The sequence below is a fragment of the Alternaria conjuncta genome, assembly GCF_024043145.1.
Source record: "Alternaria conjuncta strain BMP 0040 chromosome Unknown scaffold_8, whole genome shotgun sequence".
Taxonomy (NCBI): Eukaryota; Fungi; Ascomycota; class Dothideomycetes; order Pleosporales; family Pleosporaceae; genus Alternaria; species Alternaria conjuncta.
In genome coordinates this window covers 383,661-408,052 of record NW_026250097.1, presented here as the reverse complement: position 1 = coordinate 408,052, position 24,392 = coordinate 383,661, and the positions used below count along the sequence as shown (strand labels likewise).

The 24,392-nt window shown below is 53.3% G+C and overlaps 10 protein-coding genes across 10 annotated transcripts; 6 read left to right on the top strand and 4 right to left on the bottom strand.

Annotated features, from left to right (window-relative positions):
• Positions 1–2,039: 2,039 nt before the first annotated feature.
• On the bottom strand, positions 2,040–3,732 carry J4E85_005927 (uncharacterized protein; the record flags this gene model as incomplete). The annotated part of the gene is made up of 2 exons (XM_051470168.1): positions 2,040–3,529; positions 3,576–3,732. 2 exons carry the CDS (start codon positions 3,730–3,732, stop codon positions 2,040–2,042), a joined length of 1,647 nt encoding a protein of 548 aa, XP_051325656.1.
• Positions 3,733–4,009: 277 nt separating this feature from the next.
• J4E85_005926 (uncharacterized protein) lies at positions 4,010–4,175 on the top strand (the record flags this gene model as incomplete). Its single annotated transcript, XM_051470167.1, has 1 exon — positions 4,010–4,175. A coding segment is annotated over one exon (166 nt), but the record flags the coding sequence as incomplete, so codon positions are not given.
• Positions 4,176–8,419: 4,244 nt separating this feature from the next.
• J4E85_005925 (uncharacterized protein) lies at positions 8,420–9,196 on the bottom strand (the record flags this gene model as incomplete). The annotated part of the gene is made up of 2 exons (XM_051470166.1): positions 8,420–8,499; positions 8,554–9,196. 2 exons carry the CDS (start codon positions 9,194–9,196, stop codon positions 8,420–8,422), a joined length of 723 nt encoding a protein of 240 aa, XP_051325654.1.
• A 3,004-nt stretch (positions 9,197–12,200) lies between these two features.
• Positions 12,201–13,248, top strand: J4E85_005924 (uncharacterized protein; the record flags this gene model as incomplete). Its single annotated transcript, XM_051470165.1, has 2 exons — positions 12,201–12,437; positions 12,493–13,248. The coding sequence occupies 2 exons, from the start codon at positions 12,201–12,203 to the stop codon at positions 13,246–13,248; spliced, it is 993 nt and encodes a 330-aa protein (XP_051325653.1).
• Positions 13,249–13,708: 460 nt separating this feature from the next.
• Positions 13,709–14,737, top strand: J4E85_005923 (uncharacterized protein; the record flags this gene model as incomplete). Its single annotated transcript, XM_051470164.1, has 1 exon — positions 13,709–14,737. One exon carries the CDS (start codon positions 13,709–13,711, stop codon positions 14,735–14,737), a length of 1,029 nt encoding a protein of 342 aa, XP_051325652.1.
• A 305-nt stretch (positions 14,738–15,042) lies between these two features.
• On the top strand, positions 15,043–16,004 carry J4E85_005922 (uncharacterized protein; the record flags this gene model as incomplete). Its single annotated transcript, XM_051470163.1, has 2 exons — positions 15,043–15,579; positions 15,630–16,004. The coding sequence occupies 2 exons, from the start codon at positions 15,043–15,045 to the stop codon at positions 16,002–16,004; spliced, it is 912 nt and encodes a 303-aa protein (XP_051325651.1).
• Positions 16,005–16,642: 638 nt separating this feature from the next.
• On the top strand, positions 16,643–18,187 carry J4E85_005921 (uncharacterized protein; the record flags this gene model as incomplete). The annotated part of the gene is made up of 1 exon (XM_051470162.1): positions 16,643–18,187. The coding sequence occupies one exon, from the start codon at positions 16,643–16,645 to the stop codon at positions 18,185–18,187; it is 1,545 nt and encodes a 514-aa protein (XP_051325650.1).
• Positions 18,188–19,985: 1,798 nt separating this feature from the next.
• Positions 19,986–20,912, top strand: J4E85_005920 (uncharacterized protein; the record flags this gene model as incomplete). Its single annotated transcript, XM_051470161.1, has 1 exon — positions 19,986–20,912. The coding sequence occupies one exon, from the start codon at positions 19,986–19,988 to the stop codon at positions 20,910–20,912; it is 927 nt and encodes a 308-aa protein (XP_051325649.1).
• Positions 20,913–21,617: 705 nt separating this feature from the next.
• Positions 21,618–22,517, bottom strand: J4E85_005919 (uncharacterized protein; the record flags this gene model as incomplete). The annotated part of the gene is made up of 2 exons (XM_051470160.1): positions 21,618–22,226; positions 22,281–22,517. The coding sequence occupies 2 exons, from the start codon at positions 22,515–22,517 to the stop codon at positions 21,618–21,620; spliced, it is 846 nt and encodes a 281-aa protein (XP_051325648.1).
• Positions 22,518–23,119: 602 nt separating this feature from the next.
• Positions 23,120–23,927, bottom strand: J4E85_005918 (uncharacterized protein; the record flags this gene model as incomplete). Its single annotated transcript, XM_051470159.1, has 2 exons — positions 23,120–23,752; positions 23,805–23,927. The coding sequence occupies 2 exons, from the start codon at positions 23,925–23,927 to the stop codon at positions 23,120–23,122; spliced, it is 756 nt and encodes a 251-aa protein (XP_051325647.1).
• Positions 23,928–24,392: the final 465 nt, after the last annotated feature.

Below are 24,392 nucleotides of genomic sequence, written 5' to 3'. Positions count from 1 at the left end.
GGCTGGTGTTATGTGTGCGTATGTTGATTGGTTCGAGAGGGTGTCGGTGGTAGGTTTGGTCGACGTACTTGTGGGCTTGGGCTGGTGTGTAGGTTGTGTGGTGGATAGGTATGAGGAGATCTGTGGGAGAGTAAATTTGTAGTCGAAGATATAGGGTACTTTCTTCTTCAATATATTGGGACGCGTGATCATGATATATGTGACAGGACGTTCATACTTCATGCATGAGGGCTTGCATTGGATTGACATTGATCACAGTAAGATTCTGGGCGTGGCAACACCACACTTCAAACACTCACAGGTCCCCCTTCTCTGACCTTACTCTTGACTCTGCGCCAGCTCACTTCGCGCGGGAAAAGCGCCTCAGGTGGTGCCTGCCCCGGATCGCACTCCCAACACTCACCACCTCTTTCCCGATAGACTTGTGTGAAGAAGGTGCACTCCGGATGACGTGTGCAGTTGCGTTTGACCCAGAACTCGTGTTGGCATGTACTGTGCTTGAGAATGACTTTTGTACACATCGTGTGGGTGCGGGGAGGGGGCGAAGTCTGGAGAGGGCCAGATGAAGCCGGCGTCAATCGGCTCTATTATGTCGTGGTTGGTAGGCTTGAATGGTGTTGTAGTGGTTCTGAACTGGCATTTTGTAGAATGAAAGAGTTGTGTGGCAGCGTCGAGCTGACCAAAAGTGCTGATGCACTTGGATGTATGACGGGTCAGACTGTGAGCTGTCTAGATGAGACCATGTGCCCTTTCGTTCGACGGTGTTGATGCGCTCGATAGGACTGATGGGTAATCTTCGTGTCTGACTCGTCTGATGGTGCTATGAATGCTTGACCGTCAGTGACGTTTGATGAGTAGATCAACGATCGGCTGGCATGGCCTTTCAAAGTGAACGAGCGAACACTACTTACTGCCCTCGTCTCTGTTGGCCAGATAGCTCTAATAAGTTACCGGTATTGCCCAAACAGGAAGTCCACGATAGACACCACACCAACAACAATGCAGGGGAGATCAGGGTCCAAACGACCCCGAGCACATCGTTCCTTCACGCACTTATACACCTCAAACTCTGCAATCACCCCGCCTTACTAAGCTCGTGCAGCTGAGGAATGTTGTAGTAACCCGCAATCAAGATTTACCCTAGGAGCCCAGCATGCGATCGCCGATTCACCTCCTTCGGGCGTTGCGTCCCACCCAGGTCACCGTTCAAACCGGACCGAAGGTGGTTACAGGAAGGACTAGGCTTGATGTGTGCTGGGAGGCAGTTGAAAAAAGTCTGGCGTGTTGTGTTGGCGGTGGGCTGACTGGCCCAATGTTCCTGGGGGTAGGTGTTGATGAAATGTCATCGCCGATTGCCAGCCTTGCCCTCGGCCATTTCGGAAGCTCGTGCCATGGCGATATAGGATGTTTGTAGAAACATGATCCTTTCTCGAGTTGATCGCCTTTATCATTGTTCCGAGTGCCGACCAATCGAGAGACCGTATAGAAATCGATATACAACCCTTCCAGTCGATATGTTCTGCACCGTAAGTGATGAATACCAAATAAAATCGTTGAGCGCATCAGTTTGGAGACAGAAACAGTATACTTGTGCATTGTTGAGCATATCCTGATTCGAGACAACACTCTCGGTGTGAGCGTTGGCCTTTTATGCGATGCTTCGACCCAATCCCGGTTGCGCAGGACCCGCTTCCCGGGACACCTCCTCATTTGCAAAACCTCAAAAAGAGAGTATGAAGACTCTCGAAGAAATGGAAAAAGAGCGAGAAGGAGACATTACTAAAAAAGCAACATCCATGGCGAAGGAAGATTGTGCGGGCCACATCTGTTTGCGAAGAAATCGGGTATCTTATTCACAAAACATACTACAGTAGCGGATCAAAATGGTGTGAAGTTCAGCTTAACAACAAAGAGTCAGATGGCGCCACCCGCAACGCCCGCGAAATGTAAACCGGTCGAGTTGGTTCTTGATGCTCTGTTCGGTTGGTGAGCCTGACAGCTTCAACAGACCCGTGAGACGGATGTCCGACAGCCTGGGTTCAGTAGAAAGCATCTGGGTTGTTGTCATGGCTTCGGTTCCCATAGCCGTTGTCGACATCATCCAAACTTCGATACTGTCCACCTCCACCACGGCCACGTCCCCGACCGCCACCTCCGCCGCCGCCACCACCACCACCTCCTCCACCACGATCTCCACGGTAGCCGCCGCGAGCACCTCCTCTTGATCCATAGTTGTTGTTTCTGTTGTTACCACGACCGCGATCTCGGTTGCCACCACGGTAACCGCCTTGCCGGTCATCTCTGTCCCTGCCTCCTCGGCCGTGGTTTGGCCGGTGATTGTCGTTGCGACCATTCTGGTCCTCCTTGCGATGAGATTTGTTAGGGAAGTAACTCTCATACTCGCTCTCGTTCGCTGTCTCTTCCTCGATACGCAACATCTGCTTCTCGCCTACAACACTGTCAAACTCGAATGCCTGATCCTGAGGTACGGGATGCCAGTTCACGATACGCGCAGCATCTGCTGGTCGGCCATTCTTGCGAATAGCCAGGACTACCGTCGGCACAGGGTTCTCACTGTAGAACTTTGTTCCCTTGGGTACGGCTTCCACTCTGGCAGCCCAGAGCTTGTTCTCAAAGCAGGAGATGGCTGTCACCTTCCACCTGACCCTGGCACCTATACCGCCGACCTTGTCCAGTATGCTCTTCGGGCATGGTTTCGGTGTGATGAGTATGCTGTTCGCGAGATATCGAATGTCGTCTCTCGGAGCGCCCTGAGGTAAGGAGACGAGGGAGGTCAACTTCTCGGTTACGTCGGAGGGAATCATGTAGCCGGTGTAGAAGACGGTCTTCTTGATCTGATAAGGCGGCGTGCCAGGCGGGGCGCTGCCCGACTTGACTTGTATGTTGTGCGCGTTGATCAGCTTCTGTATTTCGGCGATTTCGGCGACAGGATCGAGTTGTGTGGCATTCTCTGGGACCTGTATGACTTCAGTAGTAATGGGTCGGCGCGACGCCTGGTTTTGCGCCCTGAGCAAGTCCTCGTTGAACTGGAAGAAGAAGTCGCGGAAGGCCTTCGTATGCTTTACGCGGTCCTCGTAGATGTTCAGCTTCTCCGCGTCCTTGTATGTGTAGACAATGTCCTTGAGCAGCTCTTGCTTGAAGTCCATGGTGTTCCTGAACTTCTGGCCTGCAGGACCTATCGCGGGCTTCAGACAGACCATGTCGAAGTCTAATCGCTTGCTGCGAACCATGCGCTTGACGAGGTCGCCAAAGTCGGATTCTCCTCTGCCAGTCAGAAGCACACTAAGCGCATCCTTCTGGGCCATGGAAGATTCGACGAGCTCGACGATTTGTTCGTTCCACCAGCCTTGCCATGCGCGCGGTTCCTCCTTCTCAATGCCTTCGCCTGTTGCTGCTAGAATGCCCGAGTCGTGCCACCAGCCGCCGTTGAGAAATATGTCAGGCGAGCCCAGCTGGCCGATCGTCGCGCTGTTCCATAGCTGCTTGTTGGGTAGAGGGCTTGCGAATACTAGAAAAGTCAGCCTCGGATGTAGAGGAAGTCGCGATGGACTTACAGGTGTTGTCGAAGTCGTAGATGTGAATTGCCTTGACCTCGGATACGGCAGGCAGCTCTTTGTCGTCGCATGACCACCGTTTCAGCGCAGTGACGGTGTGGTATGTCGCCTTTCCGTTTGGCCCTGCGACGGCCGGCCTGGTCGAGGTTGCTAGCATGTCTGGTACGGAGCGTCGGACAGAGTGCGATGTGATGCGTCGGGTAGCGGCGAGGAGCATCCAGCGCGAAAACTACGCAGCAGTGGGCGCTAGGAGGTCCGCGATGGATTGCACACCTTTGGACACGTGCAGCAAGTGGAAGGGTGAATGTTGAGCGGACAGGCTGCGTTTGCGTCGAGTCGCGACACTTTTGGTTGGCCCAAGCTTACTTCGGACGCCATGAGCTCATCACCCAAGCCACTTGATATTCCTCAACCCCCACGACACCAGAACGCGCATGCCAAAAAGCACGGCCGGCTCGAACCAAGGCGACTCACACGATACGTGCGTAATATGTCTCTCTTCGGTCACAGAGAGGGCCATCACGTCCCCATGCAACCACTACACATTTGACTTTGTATGCCTCGTGTCCTGGTTGAAGCAGCGGTCGACTTGCCCGCTATGTAAGTGGTCCTCTTCCATACTATAGAGCGTCTCTAATGATAAATGCAGGTAAAGCACGAGTCATCGCCGTGCAATACGACTGGCGCTCTCCGACCGACTACAAAAGCTACGCTGTTCCTCGCAGCCAACCACCTGCCGACTCAAGCGCACACCATAGCCGAACTGACCGGCCGGGCTCCCTCTTCGCGCCCTACGGGCTCCCTAGTAGACCCCGTGGTCCGCGTCGCCCATATTCACCACCCATCGAGGATGCTGCGCTGCGCAGACGCAGAGAGGTGTACAGAAGGCAGCTATACTCGCTACACATCGGCAGCAATCGCTACTCGGGATATCGCGACATATCTCCCCAAGTGATCGCAAACTCTTCTGAGATGCAGTCAAAAGCACGTACTTGGATTCGTCGCGAACTCCGCGTCTTCACCTTCCTACACGCTGATCCCGCGGGCTCGTCCTCTGTTGCGGCAACGACGAGCAGCAATGCTGAGTTTCTGTTATCGTACATCGTTTCCATCTTGAAAATGGTTGACATAAAGGCCAGTAATGGGCACGCGGAGAACCTGTTGGCGGAACACTTAGGCCGAGAGAACAGCAGACTGTTTCTCCATGAGTTGAATGATTGGCTCAGAAGCCCGTACACGAAAGTTGAAGCATGGGATCGGGGAGTCCAGTATCAGGACGATGCGGAGGCAGCCTAGGGCCTCAGATCTATATTCTATCTGGTGGCGCAGCATAGTCACACACAAGACGCAATACCTGGAAACATGGCTCGACCGCCATTGCCATCTAAATGGCCACAAGGATGTCTGCCCGAGGTATATGTGACTAATTCAGGGTGTTCGCAACGGAGTTCGCATTACAACATTCGAGACATTGTATGCTCAGGCTAGGCTGAGTCAGGCTTAGCACATCAGCACGTTGATGTTTCGTGTTAGTTTCGCGTACCCCGTCCGCCTCAACCACCATCGCCGCATACTCTGCATAACCAAGTCGTGCATCTTCCATGCGAGAACAATGGCCATAGACATTAACGTAGTGCTCTGTCATTGAGAGTTCAAGTTCACTGTGGTTCCAGAACTCCGCTCTGGTATGCTGGTGCTGTAATTTTGTCAGGCATGGCAAAAGGCAGCGTTTCGACTTCCCCGACCATACTGCTTGGTAAGACCGAGACGTTTCGATAACGCGGCAATGCTGCTACGCCCTAGGCCAAATTTCCTTAGCATTGCCGTACGATATCAAATGCACCATGTGCCTCATATATGGGCATCTGGACATGGCTGCGATACGCGAGCTCCATCCTCCTTTCGTCGGTCCCGCCGTGGAGGCCTCGTTCTTCCTGTTTTCGTTTCTTGTTCCCAGCTTGACTTTACTACCAGCGCTGGATCGCTCTTTATAATACCTAATTTTATCAACGGCTAAGCTTCGGAGTTTCCTGTGAAGCGTAGAACCAGGCGCCTACAATTCACCATTCACACTCGACGATCTTTCTCGTATCAGGATGCGCTCCTCTATTGCGCTCCTAGGCGCTCTTTGCGGCCTGTCTACTGCGAATCCACACCCATGGATGTATGGAGTTCCGGAGTACCCAGATCTCGACATGAACGAGGTCATGACACAGGCAGACGTGGACTTGATGATGGCAGCAGCTGAAAACAGTACCGTTACTGCAAGCTCTACAGAAACCTCGAGTTCTTCTAGCTCAGCATCAGCTTCTTCTGGACAGGAACCTTGCGCGGTTGTCAGCATGGCCATCGCAGCATTACCCTCGGGAGCCCGACCCATCGTGCCCGCGGAATTAGGAGTACAATGTCTGCAGTCCGTACCTCTCGACATGGAAGGCAATGTCAAATTGATCGACGACCTCAAGCTCATGGTCAAGTGGCAATCGAACATTGCATACCTTAAGAACCCACCAAAAGGCTACACCGAAGAGCCCCTCGACATCATGGGCGAGCTGGACACTATGCAAAAGCAGGTAGCGGACGGTACCTTCAAAAACGAGTACGAATTCCAGTTGAAGATGCTCAACACGTTCACGAAGGCGTACGACAACCACTTCGCCTATCAGCCTGACATCCTTGCTTCAGCGATGCAGTTTCAGAGACCTCCTGGGTCAGAACTGGTTTCTGTCTCTTCAGACGGTACAGCGCTCCCAGAGATATTCACTTACAGGGATGTCATCAAAGCCAACACCGATTCTTCCTTCAAACCATCGTCTATCAAGGTGATCAACGGCATGGGCGCTCAGGACTATCTCGCAAATGTATCTGCTAGTTCCGATTTTCACGACGCTGACACGCGATGGAACGCCCTCTTTCCTTCGCAGGCTCTGCTCGCATCCGGCACTACCTTTCTTGGAAGCTTCAGAAGTGGCCAATATCAAGGCCCCAACACAACCCTTGAGTTTGCAAATGGCACTACCTGGTCCCAGATGAATGTCGCTGTTGTAGTTGGGAACTTTACTGGTGTTGATAGCGGCAAAGCTTTCTTCCAGAAGTTTTGCACTGGGCCGAAGCGGGCTGCTCCTGCTCCTGCTCCTTCTCCGACAAGCAATTCCACAAGAACTGCACCTCCCGTTGCCACACCGACTCCCTCACATATTGGATACCCTAAAGCTGAGCTGATAAACCGCAATCTCGCTGTTGGAGGATATTATCTCAATGGCTCAGGATACGAGGTAGGCCACACACCCACTTCCACTTTTATTTATCTAACCAATATAGAATGTCGCCATTCTCAGTATCCCCTCTTACGAATCTCCTGATGCTCAAAGCTTTCAGAACACGATGCGAGATTTCATAAGGATGTCGCAGAAAGCGGGTAAAACGAAGATGATCTTCGATTTACGAGGCAACGGTGGAGGCAATGCGATTCTGGGTTACGATACTTTCAAGCAAGTATACCCACAGGCGGTCGCGGAGCCATTCGGAGGCACGCGCTTCCGCGCGAATGATGCTTTGAACTCTGCTGGAAAGATAACCCAAGACTTCCTCGCCAACAAAACCTTTGTCCAATCGAACCAAACCGCCTTCATGGAGGTGTTTGGTCGGGCCACCACACAAGCCGATATCTTTGCCCTCACAAGCGGATTCAACTATCAGCATATCCTCGATGTCAACAACAAGGCCATGAGTGGGTGGGACCAACTCTTTGGTCCCGAGCAGATCAATAACGATTCTTTCACCACGACGCTGCGGTACAACTTTTCGGACAGCGTCAGCACAACATACAGAGGCTTTTCAGTAATTGGCTACAACGACAATGCCAACGAAACCAGCACACCGCAGCCCTTCCAAGCCCAAGACATGGTCATGCTACACGACGGCATGTGCTCCTCAACCTGCGCGATCATCTCCGAACTACTCAAGAACCAAGGCGCAGTACGCACGATCGCCGTTGGTGGACGGCCTCAGCCGGGTCCAATGCAGGGTGTAGGTGGCACAAAAGGCGCCCAAGTTTTCGCCTGGGACGACATCCAAGTCCGTATGCAGTCCGTCTATTTTCTGGGCTCACCCGAGCAACGAAAAGCCTGGGACGAAACGGATCTTGGCAAAACCGCTTTCGCAACCCAACTCTTCAAGCGATCTGCATACAATGGCGGACAGATCGCCGGCGGCGTCAATCTCAAAGACAACCTGAGACAGAACGATGCGAGCGGTACGCCGTTAGAGTTTATGTATGAAGCCGCAGATTGCAGGATGTGGTTTACGGGCAAGATGATCTCCGATGTAACGGAGGTGTGGAAGGGTGTTGCTGACCGCATGTTTCGTGGCAACGGCACGATGGGGTGTGTGCAGGGCTCTTCAGGAGATCCATCGAGTATCAGTGGAGGAGGGCAATTGAGGGGTGGCGATGGCCAGTTAACGGAGAAGAGTGCAAGCACGATCGCTGTTGCAGGGCAAGGCATGAACGGCAATGGCAGTGCGCCGCAGCCGTTCACAGGCAATGCGCTCAAGACTACGATGGGAAGTCTGGGTTGGGCCGTTATGGCTGGTGTCATAGGCCTGGCTTCGTTCTTGTAGAAGTCAGCAGCCTCTTAACCTGATCCATATCATGATCTTCGCTTTTCGATGTTAAAATTTCGTTGCAAATGTAAATGTTCATTCATATATACGCTTTGAGAACCAAAGTGTGTAAGTATGTACAGAAAGGTTGCAATTCCAGTCCCAAATAGACGCAACTGCTCCAGGCTTCCAGACGATCGCGCGTGTCTCGCACCACTACTATGATCGTTGCGAACGACAATTCACCAAGCGTTAGCGGACCACTGGTTCACGGTGAACGTAGCAGGTCCACCAGTGAAGGCCTCGGTACCGAATTGGTAAGCTACGATGGAGGTTAGCATACGCATTGCCATGGTAGTAGCACTGAGAAACTTACTAATGAGGTTCTGGCTGGAAGCAGGGTAGCCCTTGTTGTTGGTGAGGTAAGTGAAGAACTCCTTGAGGTCGGCCTTGAAGTTGTAGATGGGCTGTCCAACAGGGGGCACGAAGCTGTAGACCTTCATGGCGCCGTTGGGCCCGTAGAAGAGTTCCCAGGATCGGCCAGCAACAGTGACCATACCCTGCGAGGTACCGATGGGCCAGACGTCGTATCTGGCGAGCCAGACCATGAGCTCGTAGTCACCGCTGGACGTGTCGTGGTTGATGTCCGCAGCAGTGAACAGGTCGTATGCGACGTTGCTGCGCTGGTTGGTGGTGTCGTAGACCCAGTAGGCCTCCGTCGCCAGGTTGGTGTATTGGTTCACCTTCTTCTTGGTGATCTGACGTCCGGAGTAGACGTAGGACTTGACGTTGTCCTTTCCGCCGGCCCATGTCCATTTGGTGTGCCATTTGGCGCCAGTGGCTGACACGCTGTCGACGTAGGTGCACTGCGAGCCCGAGGTGGCGAAGCTGCGGCCCCAGATGTTGTTGTTAAGCTGGTAGCCGTTGCTGGAGAAGTATTCGTAGTCCTTGCAGAGCGTGGCTTGTTGCGCGAAGCCAACGGAGGCGAGGGCGCCAAGGATGAGAGAAACGACCTTCATGGTGGATGTTTGGCGGCTGGGCGTTGGTTTCGAAAGTTCCCTGCTGTTCTGGAATCCATCTCTTCGTGCGGACCGTTTGACCTTTTGTACTTGCCAAATTGCGTCCTCCTAACAGGTATCCCCCATGGCATTGTTACTCGACTTTAGACGGTGGTGATATTTGTAGTGGACCTTCATATATTATGAGCTTCGTCAAGCGCGATCCGTCCCTAGATTCCGAATGATCATCCACATGTTTCTATTGTAGTGGCAATCCTCTCGTGGCAAGTGGTGCTAACGCGAACACCTGACATGTGTAGGACCACTACGGAGAAATCAAATTACCTCACCAATGAGAAGAGCATAGGCTTACCTCTTCTAGTCGCGTGCATTGGCATTTCTCGTCTCCCCGCGTATTTCAGCCTCGGAAAATTTACTCGGTCAATCTTAATATTTGCCGTTATCATTTCCCGGGAACCTGGCCTGCTCGAAGTCGTCCAAGACCCCGGAACAATGCCCTAGACCGTAAGCTCTTCCGACTACAACTTCCTCAAACTGTAACAATCGGCTCACCTACTTTTCGGCGGAATTTCGATGATCCATGGGCAAGGTAGGAATGATGCAACACCATTGGTTAAGCTTGACAAGCCTTAGTTCCCATGTGTACAAGCTCCGTAGATGGATGCCAGGTCTACGGAAACGATGCCCGATGTTCCTGGCTGAACGTGCTGTGGGAGCATGGTACATGGAAGTATCTTTGTGCGCTTGCTGCAACTGGAAATCCGTTTCTGCATGTAACCAGAAGAGACTGGCTTACGCTGTTCCGGAAACTCTTAGAAGCAAAGCAGGTCTGTAAAGCTGCTCAGGCTGAGCTGCTGTCTTGCTGGAGGAAAGGAGTAATTGGGTAGACTTTTCGCCGAAGACAACACCTTGCGGTACTAGCCGTGCTTGAATTCTAGACATGATGACGATGCCCTCGTGATGTCGGAGTGTCCCGTTCGTCTGGTGTCGGGGGAACCACGTTGGCTACAGGGTAGCATGGGCGTTGTTTTCTCAGGTGTCACTTTTTGCCAAGGCGCGCAGCCGCATCTGGCCGCGCTCTCCCTCCCAACCTCCTAAGGTCACCTACCTCTCACAGCTTCTTGCTGAAGTTCTTTCAGAGACAACATTCGTGTCATTCGCGCTTGCTTCCTTGTATTTTTTTCCCCATGTGTCAAAGAGCGTTGTGTCAGTTACCGAGGCTTTTTCGGAAGCCGCCGTACCGCGATTCCATCGTCAAAACGCGGCGCTGCGTCCTTGCCCACGCGTGAAGGGCTGCTTCTCGTTTTTGGATCTACCGCATGCCTCATCTTGTTCTATCACGTTGGTGTTCAGCGGTCTTCGTTTTTCGCTCGACGCCTCCGTGAAGTCAGAACCCTTGGAATCCCCAAGCGTTCTTGCACTGGACCTGATACCTAGGTACTGTTGAATGAATTCTCCATCAGAAGCTCGCTCGATGAGAGAAGAAAGAGAGCTGATCCATCCACAAGTGTATGGGCTAGTAGGTTGAGGAGAGGTTTGACGGTGATTAAGAGCTTGCCAGGTGCTGGGCTAGTTCCGTACCTAGCTCTCAGCGATCAAGTACAATCATGGCTACCTAGGTATCATCCATGGTATCGATCACGACGCCATGTAGTACTCAGAAGAATTGAAGCGAGTCTGTCCCCTTTCTCCAATTCTCGCACAGTTTCTGCATGAAGAGACGCGTCGGAGGTGAACGTCCAGGAAGAGGGAGGGCATTCCTGATCAGCCAACGCTCATCTTGATTTTACCCTGAGGCTTGCATGAAGTAGTTGTCATGAAACACACAACCTGCCGTATGTATTGGATACTTATGTTCTGGGGGGATCGATCGACCCGTCCTCGGGTTGATTTGTGAACGCCAAGGCACTGAGCCGCGGGCTCGGAAAGTGCTGTTGGCTCGTGCGGCAACCAAGGATCAGCACAATCCCTCCAACTGATCATAACGACTCCAGTACAGCATCGTCACAACAGTCACTATGATCGTTCTGCACGAAGGCTACTGACGCGCACACATTGGATTCACCGGCGAAGTTCTGGTGCTTTCGTCCCTTGAAAAATTGGACATCCCTCGACAACGCGACGCGTGCTCCCTCGCTCATTTCCACTCTTCGTGGGCGCCTGCGGCATGACGGAACATCTTGACGCCGCTTTTCAGTACTGTTCTGGGCGGCCGGATATGGCGTTCTAGACACTGAACCGAGATGAGGGTCGCTGGAAATATTCCATGCTTGCTCCACGTGTTTCCAGGCCCGAGACGTGAAGTCACAGCGACTGCATGTCAAGTACATAACGCCGTATAGCGGCCTTTTCTCGTTGTCAGGAGCCTTCTCGCAAGACGATACCGAGGCTCTCGGGCTTCGATCGCTCTAGAAGGATTTTCGCTAGATCATCCGAAGGGATGTCCTCGCTCATGTTTCATGTTTCTTGAATCAAGAACCCAAGATGCTGCACCTAGAACCGATCGTCACAGGGGAAGCACAGTGTCGCAACACCGCCTCTTGGATCCTGCATGCCCCATACGGTATAGCTATACGTTCACCTGTCACGTCAGCTTCCGCCCAACGGCCCCAGCTGCTTCTAACGGCGGCTCTAGCCCCTTCTAAGCACTGGTCTCCCGTAGAATACGATGGTATTGCATGTTTGCCTGCACGGCTAACCGCCGCCACGTTCCTGGTGGCTGTTTTAGGCGGAGCACTGAACTGACATGTAATCACCAAGCGAGATGGCGATGTCTTGGGACAGTGATTCCGTGTATGGAAGGATTCAGCAAGTATAAAGCCCACAATGTCTGCCTTTGTTCAAGGGGTACGCTTGACGCTCAACACACTCGTTCTCTACACGTTCTTTTCCAGTCTTTGAATTCTTCGATCTTTACTTCGTCGTTCTCTTCAGACAGTCCCTCTTTACAAGAACAATTACTCCACTACCCACCCAACCAACACTTCAAAGTTCCTACTCCAAAATGAAGGCCTCAATCTTCGCTCTCGCTCTTGCTGGTGCTGCTAGCGCCCACACCACTGTTTACAGCATCTCTGTCAACGGAAAGACCCAGGGTCTCGGAAATGTTGCTGGTGGATACATTGACTCTCCTCCCAACAACAACCCCATCGTTGATGTCACCTCCAAGTCTATGGAGTGCAACGTAGCCGGCATCAAGGCTTCCAAGTCCGTTGCCGTCAACGGTGGTGATGAGATTGCTGTAAGTATCTCTATGATACCTTCTGAATATAACAAGCACTAACGAATTTCTCCAGGTTGAATGGCACCACAACAACGCTGACGCTAGCGACGACATCATCGACCCATCCCACATGGGACCCATCACTGTCTACATGTCCAAGGCTGGCTCTTCCATGTCATGGACAAAGATTGCTGAGGACGGCTACGACGGCAAATCATGGGCTGTCGACAAGCTTATCAAGGGCTCATACACTGGCAAGCCAGGACAGCACAAGTTCACTCTGCCCAAGGTTGCACCGGGCGAGTACATCATCCGCCCCGAGATCATCGCTCTCCACGAGGGTGATCGCATTGGTGGTGCGCAATTCTACCAGGAGTGCATCCACGTAAAGGTCGGTGGCTCTGGTACCACTGCTCTTCCCGCAGGTGTTGCTATCCCTGGTCACCTCAGCGCTCAGGACGCTGGTGTCCACTTCAACCTCTACGGCTCATACTCCAGCTACCCCATCCCGGGCCCGAAGCTCTGGAACGGTGCCGGTGCTGCTGCCCCTGCTGTTCCTGCTGCCCCTGCTAAGCCTACCACCACCAAGGTCGCCGCACCCGCTGCTACCACCACCAAGGCTGCTGCCCCTACTACTACCAAGGTCGCTGCCCCCACTACCACAGCCAAGACCACTCTCGCCACTGTTGCTAAGCCTGCTCCTACTGCCGGCGGTGCTACCGCTCAGAAGTACGGCCAGTGCGGTGGCCAGGGCTACACTGGTGCTACCAGCTGCGCTTCAGGCTGCAAGTGCGTCAAGCAGAATGACTGGTACTCCCAGTGCTTGTAAGCGCTCGTCTGAGTTGCGGGCGTTATCAGGACACCAAAAACGTGATGCTGGTGTCTTTGTGTGTGGTTTATGATGGACTTCTTTTTGGTAGACTTTTGTTAGTGTTTAGTAGGCTTTGCCTCATGCAATAAGCGGCTTGAGCGTCGCTGCATTCGATTCTTATGTACATACATAATCCTCACGACGAATTGGATTTGATGCCTTTTCGGCTTTACCGGTCTCGCTGCTCTCTTTGCCTACAGTTACTCTATTCCTTGTTCCGGTGTCTCCACGTTTGTCAGAAGAGAATGTGAACAGCTCATATGTGACGGATCTGGTTCTGCCTAGGTGGCCCAAACACGTGATGTGAGAAACCTCGCGTACCTGGCTAGGTGGCTGCCTGAATTGCAATACTTCGCGACTGACACTTTAGACATTAACTCTACACGCGGACTTTTCGCACGCGCTGAGATAGTCCACCATGGATCAAGATTATCACATCAGCATGGGTCCCTCAGGTTTTGCTATTGAAGATACATGTCAAATTACAGTGCTGCGCGGCCACGCACGATTCGTCGTCAAAGCCGATGTCGCGCAAGTGAAGGACACAATTTTTGGTAGAAAGCTGCTACAAGAGATGGAGCTTCGGAAAGGGCGTTTGGGGAGCAAGACGAGAGACAAGCCACTTTTCGACCTGATGCATCAACACTGCCAGTCTCTTCTTGAGAGCTTGGCTCCGCGGACGTCACTCCAGGACCTTAGCCTTGAAGCCTTTCTCCACTCGCCTACTTATGATCTAGAGCTCATCGAAGGAGACAGTGACGAGGATGTACGGATCGTGGGAGAAGACCAGTGCGCGTACACGCCAGCTTTCTTCACCTCCCCTATGCCCACCGCCGACTTGCCTAGACCATGCAAAGCACTACGTCATTTCGAGGCGCGCAACGTTTGGATAGCGCGCACAGTAAATGGGGAGAAGAATCTCGATGCGATTCAGGGCAGAGTAGTAACGGCAGAGGGTGTCCCGCTTTACTTCAAACCGCGAATGGAGCTGCGTGAGGCAGAATTCGAGCGTGAGCTCCGTGTACTCAGACGCATCGACGAAGCCGGTCTGGCAGCTCGGCTCAGAGTGCCTAGACTGCAGGGTGTGGTGGTGTCGGGCGAGGCTACCATCGGCATGTTGATGACACTGATCACTTCATCCAGCATGGGGACCCACTTGCGAAGTGCTGGCCTTCAGGACAGACAAGAGTCGCATAAACAGTGGGAAGAACAACTCACAGCCATCGTGCGGGAGCTCCACGCTCACGGCCTTGTGTGGGGCGATGTCCACCCGATGAATATTCTCATTGACGGAGAGATGAACGCTTGGGCCATTGATTTCGGTGGGATGAACAATGCGGAGTTCGTGGATGACGAGAAGCGCGAGACCATCGAGGGTGACTGGCAGGGCCTCAGGAGAGTGTTTCAGGAGTGGCTTCCAGACGCAAAGAGACGGAGCCAGTGGTAGTGACGGTGTATGGCGCAGAGACGTCAGCTGTGACACGTGTGTGATGGCCCGGTAACCCCAGTGCGCATGTCACGGCGTGTACCTGGCTGTGTTGGGACACCCGGGCCAGGTCAAATGCCATGCTTGACTAAGCCGGCTATTTGCGCAACAGGACCCTGAATCTCATCATTTCGCCGCCGACACTCGGACAACCGTGTCTGGGCCTCTGCGGAGATTGACAAGTCTTAAAACATCACAACATGCCTCACTTTCACCTGCCCCCTTAAGTTCTTCTCCAGACTCATGAGAGCTCACAAACCACCATCATGATCGCTCCTTCCTGCGCCTTTACCCGTGTCGGCTTGAGGCGCATTCCGAACGCCCCTTCCCCTCGGAACAGCAATCCCGGCACCTTCGAACGCGCACGCATCAACGTCCACCCCTCGAATGTCGTCCGCAGGCCACATGTCTCGGGGCCAAACACAGCAGGCAGGGTCGCGGAGAATGCGCAGACGATTCCTGGGCCAAGCTGGCTTTGGCTCCAGCCCATTGTCGGACCCTTCCGCGCATACGGTCGCGCACAACAAAGGAGGCCATACCGGACACAACTCATATCTTCGCTCGTCATATACTTTATCGGCGACCTCGTTGCGCAGACCATTGCGCCCGAGGAAACCCACAAAGTGGCAGAAGATGCGGACGACAAGGGCTGGGTTCAAGAATGGAGCGACGGCCGTGATTGGGCCCGAACAGGGCGAGCGCTGATAATTGGAGGAGTCAGCTCTATCCCATCGTTCAAGTGGTTCATGTGGCTGTCAAACAACTTCAACTACCGCTCCAAGATCCTGTCGCTCTCGACCAAGGTATGTACCTTTCCTCAATAGTCTACGAACGCTTGCTCATTACCCAATAGGTCTTCATAAACCAGGCGTTTTTCACACCATTATTCAACTCCTACTTCTTCGGCATGCAGTCGCTTCTATCCGGCGCTACGTTACCCGAAATCGTCGAACGCATCAAGAACACAGTGCCAACAAGCTGGATCAACAGCTGCAAAGTCTGGCCCATGGTCACGGCATTCAGCTTCACGTACATCCCGATAGAATACAGAAGCATATTTGGTGGTGTCATTGCCATTGGGTGGCAGACTTACCTTAGTCTGCTCAACACAAGAGCCGCGGCAAAGGAGGGGAAGGAGCATCTAGCGACACAAGAGGCACCCGTAACCGTCCGAACAAACCACGCTAGAGTCGAGCATGGCATGTTCGGGCAGAAGTGCGCTGCGTGAACCACAGCTACTACGGAACCAACTCGGAAGTCTTGTTACCTCGTTGCACAAGGCGGCCCGCCATACGACTTGTGTCGAAACATTCGTTCGCTGAGCTCACAGCTACATCTATTTCCTTTGTTTGATTACAATAATCATAAGACGGTACATTACGCATTAGACGGAGTAAAGGATCGGTCGATACCACGGGCGCTGCATAAAGAAAGCGCGAACTCATCAGTCATACCATTAGAATTTTATCTATTTTCGCATACCTCTCGCTTGCTTTTCTGGCCTTTCTTCAGCCCCTAACCCACGGCCCACTCAACAAGATGTTCGGCGGTTCTCGGCCCGAGGCCTTAGCAATACCCACGCGGCACCCACGCGGCTCCCACTCTGCTATGCCAGACGCACGTCATTTACACGAAAGAAGGCTCCTTGGAACGATAAGATCCGCTACAATTGCGACAAATGTCTGAATTGGGAGTCAGGACCGTGGCAAGCGTCGTGTGATGTCATCATGTCGACCGCTGTAAATACGAACATGAAAATGATTCAAAACAATCTGTACATACGCTTGGCTTCCAGACAGCACGTCTAAATATCTCTGAGACCATTCTCATCACCTTTTCCATATTCTGAAATACTGAATCTCCATTATGTCTACTTCCGCAGGCCGCCGCATAGACGAGGAGGCGAATACATCATGGCGCCAACGCTCTGAACTCGAGAAGATGTCCGATCTACCACAGAGTCTGGACGATGAACTTGCACGGCTCGACAAACAATTTTGGATATCCGGTCCTAAACTGAAGGAAATCGTTAGCCGCTTCAGAGAAGAGTTAGAAGAAGGCCTCACCAAAGACAAGCAAGAGGGCATCCCTATGAACATCACCTGGGTGCATAATTTGCCTTCGGGAAAAGAGAAGGGTACAATACTGACTATTGATCTTGGTGGTACGAATCTGAGGGTTTGTAAAGTAGATCTGCATGGAGATGAAGGTGGGAAAGAAGGAGATGGGAAGCACAGCATGGAGCAAGAGCAATACAAGCTACCGGAGGAGATGAAGACTGGGGATGCCGATAGTCTCTGGAGTTTCGTTACAGAAAAGGTTGCGGCATTTATCCAAGACCACCGACTAGATCAACAATACACCGCGGATAAGCCCATGCCATTGGGTTTCACATTCAGTTACCCAGCGACACAGAAACGTATCGACCACGCAGTCCTGCAGACATGGACCAAGGGTTTCGACATCAAGGGCGTAGAAGGCCAGGATGCCGCGAAGCAACTTCGAGAGAAGCTGCAAGAAAGGAAGCTGCCGGTGGAGTTGATTTGCGTCATCAACGATACCGTCGGTGCCATGGTGGCCTCCGCCTACAACGACCCCGAAACGATCGTTGGCGCTATCTTTGGTACTGGTTGCAATGCAGCTTTCATGGCCAGCCTCTCAAGAATTGGAAAACTCGACTCCAACGACGACAGAATTACAGACGCATCATCCCACAACGGCGCAACGAAGGGTGAAGAGAAGATGGCGATCAATTGTGAATATGGCGCCTTCGATCAAGCCAAGCGTGTGCTTCCCCTCACAAAGTACGACGAGCAGATCGACGCAGAGAGCCCGCGACCTGGAGAGCAGACTTTCGAGAAGCTCTCCGCTGGCCTGTACCTAGGCGAGATCTTTCGTCTCATACTGGTAGATCTCCTCGATCGCAGTCTCGTTTTCAGTCAAGCCTCAGACCAGGGACTACAAAAGCTGCGTGAGCCATACAGTATCGATACAGGCTTCCTATCTCAGATAGAAGACGACGAGTCGCCCAAGTTCACCAAAACACGTGAACTCTTCCACTCTACACTCTCGATCCAGCCCACAGACGTCGAGATCGAGCTCTCGCGTAGACTAGCTGAGATGATCGCTGTGCGTGGTGCGCGACTGTGTGCCTGTGGTGTAGCTGCCATCTGCACCATGGAAAGTATCGAGAAGGGTCATGTAGCTGCCGACGGGAGTGTGGCAAACAAGCATCCAAAATTTAAGAGGAGATGGGCTAAGGCACTGGGTGAAGTGCTGGGATGGAAGGAAAAGGACTGTGGAGGAGATGGCCCGATTACGATTACCAGCGCAGAAGACGGGAGTGGAGTTGGTTGCGCGATTATTGGGGCTATGGAGTTAGAGAGAAGGGCGAAGACGAAGACTCACTAAGGAAGTGAATTTTGGTTGTGATGAAGGTACGCATGTCATAGATCAACACGGTGTTGACAGAATAACTGCCGTGCTCGTTGCTTCTTGGTTGGCTTGAGCCTAGCTGTGCCGCGCTCATCTACCGAGGTTGTTACGCAGTCAACACATTGAGGCAGTGTAGTAGTTCATCTTCAACCTCTTCAAGTACATGTATATCAAATTTTATGGATAGAGTGCGTCACCAGACCTGCACTGCTGATCTAGAAGGTCGTCAACATCCACGATGCTTTTTGCTGGTTCGCCCAAGGTACGACAAGTTGACCTCGGCACATGAAATTTTGAGGAAGGCACGATGTGTTCACGGAGTCACCCTGATGCGCTCGTCCGCTCAGCTCCATACACAGCCTCCTGAATACTAGCTCACAGCTATGTTCTGGCTGGGAGGCCACCCGGTACGGCTCGGCGAGAAGCGAGCTCAGATCTTGGTACCTGAGATGAAAGGATCAGCACGCGTCTCCTGCATCTCCGCTGTCTCTATAACAACTCTCAGTTCGCAAGTTGCTTTTGATGCTGTTCTCCGCGATGGTTCATGCTGCGCACTAAAGCGTTCAGATCTAGATGCGTTGAGATCTGTCATGGACCCTGGATCTCAATGCCAAACTTGACTAGTCGGCGATCTCGGTCTGCCGCCCACGGTTCACCCACAATCCGACGCACATCTTGCCCACGGGTGCCAAACGGCACGTCGCGCCCCCGCAACCAACCAGCGATCAACTTCACCAACAGCGCGCCGTCATCAAGCTAGTGTCGCAGAATTGCGTGGGACCTGGTCACGATGTGCGGTGTGCTGTTGGTTGTACCGCTGGCAGAGGGCGTGTGGGCCCGCAGGTACGGTGGCATGAGGTGTAAGAGTGATGTATGATGACAGGACCCGTGGGGAGGTTGTTTTTCTATCTTTTTGGAATATCCGGGTCTGTCAGTGTCGAGGCACGCAAATGCACAGGTTGAGGGGCGGTGCACGGGCAAGTGTACCGGCGCGGTGAGTCTTTTCGTCGGCGAGCTCGTGCAGATGCCATGATGCAGAACAGGCGGTATATAACGTGGAGTCGACTTCAGCGGTCAAGAGCACACAAAATCGTTATCTCTGGCTACCGCGGCTACCTCCCAGGCGACGATCTTTAAACATAGCAGATAGTCCAGCACATTTCCTCACCGGACCTCGCTTGCCGAGACACCATCAAATCACCAACACATGGCTGGCGACTACCAGCTCCACACCGCAACTCCAATCCGCTATCGGGAAAACTTCGGAGTCACATCCGCGTGCTCGGCACGAGGCCACACCCACGCGATCACAGGTCAAATGTTCGCGCCAACACCATATGACTGCACCACGCCCCCATGGCCAGTACAAACCAGCCCTTTTCCGAATTTCCCCGTGCAGCAAACCTCGACCAACACTTCGCCGGCATCGCCTTTCGCGGACCCACGTCTCCCACGACCAGCGCCTCGTGAACACACCCTGCAAGATGACTTGTTCTATGCATTCACACGAGACGCCTACTTATCCAGTGAGACAACCGCCGCGAGCCAGGTAGCACGAAACTTGCAACTCTATTATCCTCCACAACAGAACATACATCGTACACTCCCATTACCGAGAGTCACCAAGCAAGGACCAAACAACAACCACAACAACAACTTGCACTTCACCAACCCGTTCCAACCCCTTACGCCACTCACACCTTCAACTCCAAACCATTTCAAGATGGCAGTCACAAGCAGACCACTCCCATCATTGCTGCCTCACTCCGGCCCTATGGCACCGAAACCAGAGAGCGCTGCTCCATGGTCATTCCCGAACCTCAAGAAGAAGCGTCGTCGTCGGGCAAGTCAGATCTTCAACATGAACTTCAGCTTTGGCTTTGGGTCACGGCGTAAGAGTCAAGATCGCTCCCCTGACGTCAGCCCACGCACATCCATATCATCGGCTTCGGGCTCCCCAAGGTCGGGAATAGAGGAAAGCTGCAAGAGACAGAGAGTCGATTCAAGAGCAACAGATGCTGAAGCACTGTTCGCCTCCGAGAAGAACAGTACCGAGAAGACGTTGACAGTATTGGCGCCATCCACACGGTGTGACAGCACGGGTGAAGTGCATCCAGGTCAACTCGTCGACTTCAGCTCCACACCTGTTCCCACCGCACCGGAACCCATACTTGCTCCTGCGCCTGTTCCTGCTCCCACACATAGCAACCCAGCAAGTGAGTTCGAGCTTCGCTTAAGCAGCGACACATACCACGACTACCTCGCCACCACTCAACGACGAAGATCCTTCCCTGCCGGCGAGTGGGCAGCACGACGGGTCCGCGAGGAATTCCAGATGCTACACAAGCTTGAGAAGCTTGAGAAGCTTGAGAAGCTTGAGAAGCTTGAGACCAAAGTCGAAGACCCCTTCAAGAAGTTTAGGGAGTCTGCGAAGAGACTATGCACCGTGGACCGAAAGGCAAAGACTTCAGCGACCACATCTTCCAACATCATCGCACCAGCACCCGTCGCGAATGCATCGAACATGCCTTGCGAACTCCACCGTACACCAAGCGACCCAAGCACCGAGGCCTTCCTCAAACATGTTCGCGCAAGTCTCGATGCGAGGAAGAAAGAGAACAAGATGAGCGAGCGCGGGCGTTCGTATTCGATCTTTGAGGACGAAGTCGAGAAGGGGTTTCTTGACGACGCGCCATTATAATCATCATCTCCGAGCTGGACTTGAAAGATTTGTATCAACGATTACAAGTGTTTGGATTAGGCATTGTCGCATATCGACACCGGCGTTTTGAGGGCTGGATACCCGTTGTATATCCTCATTTTAGCGTGCATATGTGCTTTCCAGAGGTCGTCTGGTTGACTTGACCTCTGATGGATGAATCGATACTATTTTTACCACACCACAATCATGTCTCCGCTTGCTTCTTTGCTCTTGTGAATTCTCTTTCGATTTCGTCGCTCCTTCTCCCAGTCTACAGGGCACCCGCGAGTACACCCCATAACGCTACACCGATATTTCCAATAGCGAAGTACTGAAGTGTTGTGTTCCTGAATGGGTCCATGGTGACGATAGCCGTTACAGTCGTGATGAGGACAATGAAGATGGGGTAGACCGAGAGTCGGAAGACGGAGTAGGCGAAGGGTGGCAGCATGGTCGCTTAATGCGAATCACAAGCTGTCGATACGCTGGAAACAGAGGACAGAAAGTGTGCGACAGAGACGTGAATATGAGACAGAGCACGAAAGTGGTGGCAGAATACAGAGAAGCGAGGCCTCCGTCCCATGGTACTCGCAACCCAAAAAGTGTCGCGCATCCATCCAGGGACAATACGACAGGTAATCCAAAGCATTCGAGTACCAACCTCAGAACATCGCATCCAACAACCTTCCATCATACCACTTCCTCCTACCGACTCCTCCACCTAACACCCCCAACCCACTTAACCCATCCCTCAACACTCTCCCTTTTCTCGACATCCTCCTCCACCCCACCCTCCTGTATCAACTCGACCGTATAGAAATTCTTAGCCAACTCCTCATTCCCCGCCAACCGATGCACAAAACTATGGCAAGCCCTACACAGCCACGCCACGCTATTCAGCTTATCCTCTGTATGCCACCCCCGCTTCCGCACGCGCGCATGCGCCGCTTTGGGGATGAGATGGTGGTATGTCAAGGGCACCCAGTCTCTGCTGCAGAGCTCGCAGGCGGTGGCGCGCGTGCTGCTCCAGATTGGGGGCGGGGCGGTGACGGCGATGATGTACGTTGTGAGGAGCGGTGTGAGGAGGTTGTGCTGGTCGATGGTGTCGGAGGTGGGTGGGAGGAGGCCGTAGCTTTCTAGGCTGTCGATTGCAGTGGGTGGGATGGTGTGCAGGAGGGCGGTGGACGTTGAGGATGAGAGGGGCGTTGTGTAGAGGTCTTGGAGGGTCGGTGAGTCTTTGAAGATGGAGTGCGTGAGCGTGCGAAGTTCGGCGGGTAGGAAGGGGAAGATTAGGGTGCTTAGGTACTGGTTCTTCTGTTAGTGGGGCTCGAGAGTACGCGTGTGTGTATGTTTGTAGGGATGATATACTTCTATGAATTCGCCCAGGTCTTCCGCATCCGTTTCTTGGGCTTCTACCACCGTTGGTACGACCTCCTGTTTGACGATCTCATTCTTCCCACTCTTCGACCCCTTCTTCGCATGTCTCTTCTTCTTCGGTTTCGGCTTCTCGATCGGTGCAGCCAGAGCTTTGAGGACGGGTTCGCTCAAGCAGTCGCGGAAGGTTTCGAAGTTGGATTGCTCCTCCGCAGGTATCGGTTCAGCCATGGTCGACAGAATCGTAACGCGATGCGCAACGATACGAGAGGACCTGTACGTGTATGCGCATGATGGGAAGCATCAGTGGCGCCATCGCGACGTTCATATAGTCGAGGGAGTGATGACGAAGTCGTGAACCTTCGCGTTCGCGAGGCGAGACACTAACTCGCGGGGAAGCACAAGGGCGGCTTGAGGGCTCACGGCTCAGCATACGAACTCGTATCGCTGTCGAAACTTCGAGAGGCCGTGCAGCATAAGGGCTACCTGAGTGGAATATATTGTGTATCGGTCACATGGCGTGCATCTTCTCGGTCTTGGTACATTGGTCACGGCAAGCAAAATGGTGTTCATGGCTCGTGAACTTTGATCACATTTGTTTCTTCTTTGGATCCAGCAGGCTACATGGTATACACCATGCAGCCGTCCTGTACTTGATTCTATCATCGCATCATGAGCATCGACCAGTAGCTCGAAGTGGCTACGCCGTGCGCGAACCGCGCAACCCGTAAGCGTGGAACGGAGTGCGTTCGCACACGTATACTGGCATCCGGGCGTCGCAGAGGTAACTGGTAACGTCGCGAAAGCTCCAAGCCTAACAATGACTGTCAGACTTAGGCCTTCTTCTTGCCGCCCTTAGCAAGACGGTCCGCCTTGCCCTTGGCCTGCTCCCGCCGCCTGTTCTCACGGTCCATGAGCTCCTTCTTCTCCTTCTCCAGCTCAGCACGCTCCTCAGCCTCAGCCTTCTTCCGCGCTGCCTCGGCATCCCTACGCTCGCGGACCAGCTTTAAGCGTTCCAGATCGGCACGAGCCTGCTCGGTCTTGCCCTCAGCGTGTAGTTTATCGTATCGGTCCTTGCTGGCTTGTGCCTGGAGAGCCTCACGCTCGCGGCGGGAGAGCTGAGACAGGTCTTGCTGCTTGCCTTTGCCCTTAGCAGCGGCAGCAGCGGGCTCCGCGTCTGGGTCGACAGGTGCCTTTGCGGCTTGTGTACGGGCTTTCGCAGTGTGGTTTGGGTTCGCGGGCATATCGTCGTCTTCCTCTTCGGAGGAGTCGGTGGGCATATCGCCTGCCTCAGGGGTCTTCTGTGACTTCTTCGCGATCGCGGCCGCCTTGCGCTTCTTTGCGAGTTCGCGACGCTGCTCGCGCGTCAGTTCTTCTTGTGCGGGCTTGCCGTCCTCGTCGCCAGACTCTTCCTCGGAGGATTCTTCCTCTTCAGAGGACTCTTCGTCAACCTTGTCGGGTTGTTCCTGCGGTTATTTGTTAGAAAGTCTCTGCGACTTTAGTTAATCAGGTACTTACACCCCACATGCCAACGACCTCGCCATCTGCGTTCAGCGGTTGTAGGTCCCGTGAGAACTTCTTGCCGCCTCCGCGCTTGACCTTGTTGAACTTGCCGCCGCGGCCACGTCCTGCTGAAGACATGTTGTGTGTCTGAGTTGTTTGTGGAGAGGTGGAAAGTGTTCGGTGACTGCTTGCAGGTCGAGTCCGTATGCTAATCGAGGGACTTTGTTGGTATCGAGGGGTTTGGGGTTGCGGTTGAGTCTGTAGTTCTTCTCGCAGTAGTCCGAACCGTGGGAAGCTTTAGTGGAGAGTGGGTAAGGTGCGTCTGTGTAAGGATCTCCGTTCACAAGGGCGGGTGTGAGAGTGCAGGTCTATCAAACTACAGGTTGTTAGCTTCCCACCCCACGTTGTTCGACGCCCACAGAGTCTTTATTCACCTAGTGCGCCCGAAACTTCGATTTGGTCCTCAATATTGCGAAAGAGTCACTCCCACAGGCCTACAACAAAACCCCGCGCCGCCGCCCAAAATCCCCTGCCCCACCATACTCGTCACACCCAACGCGCCAGCCTTGATTCGCTCACATGACCCCTGCTTCGCTGCTAACC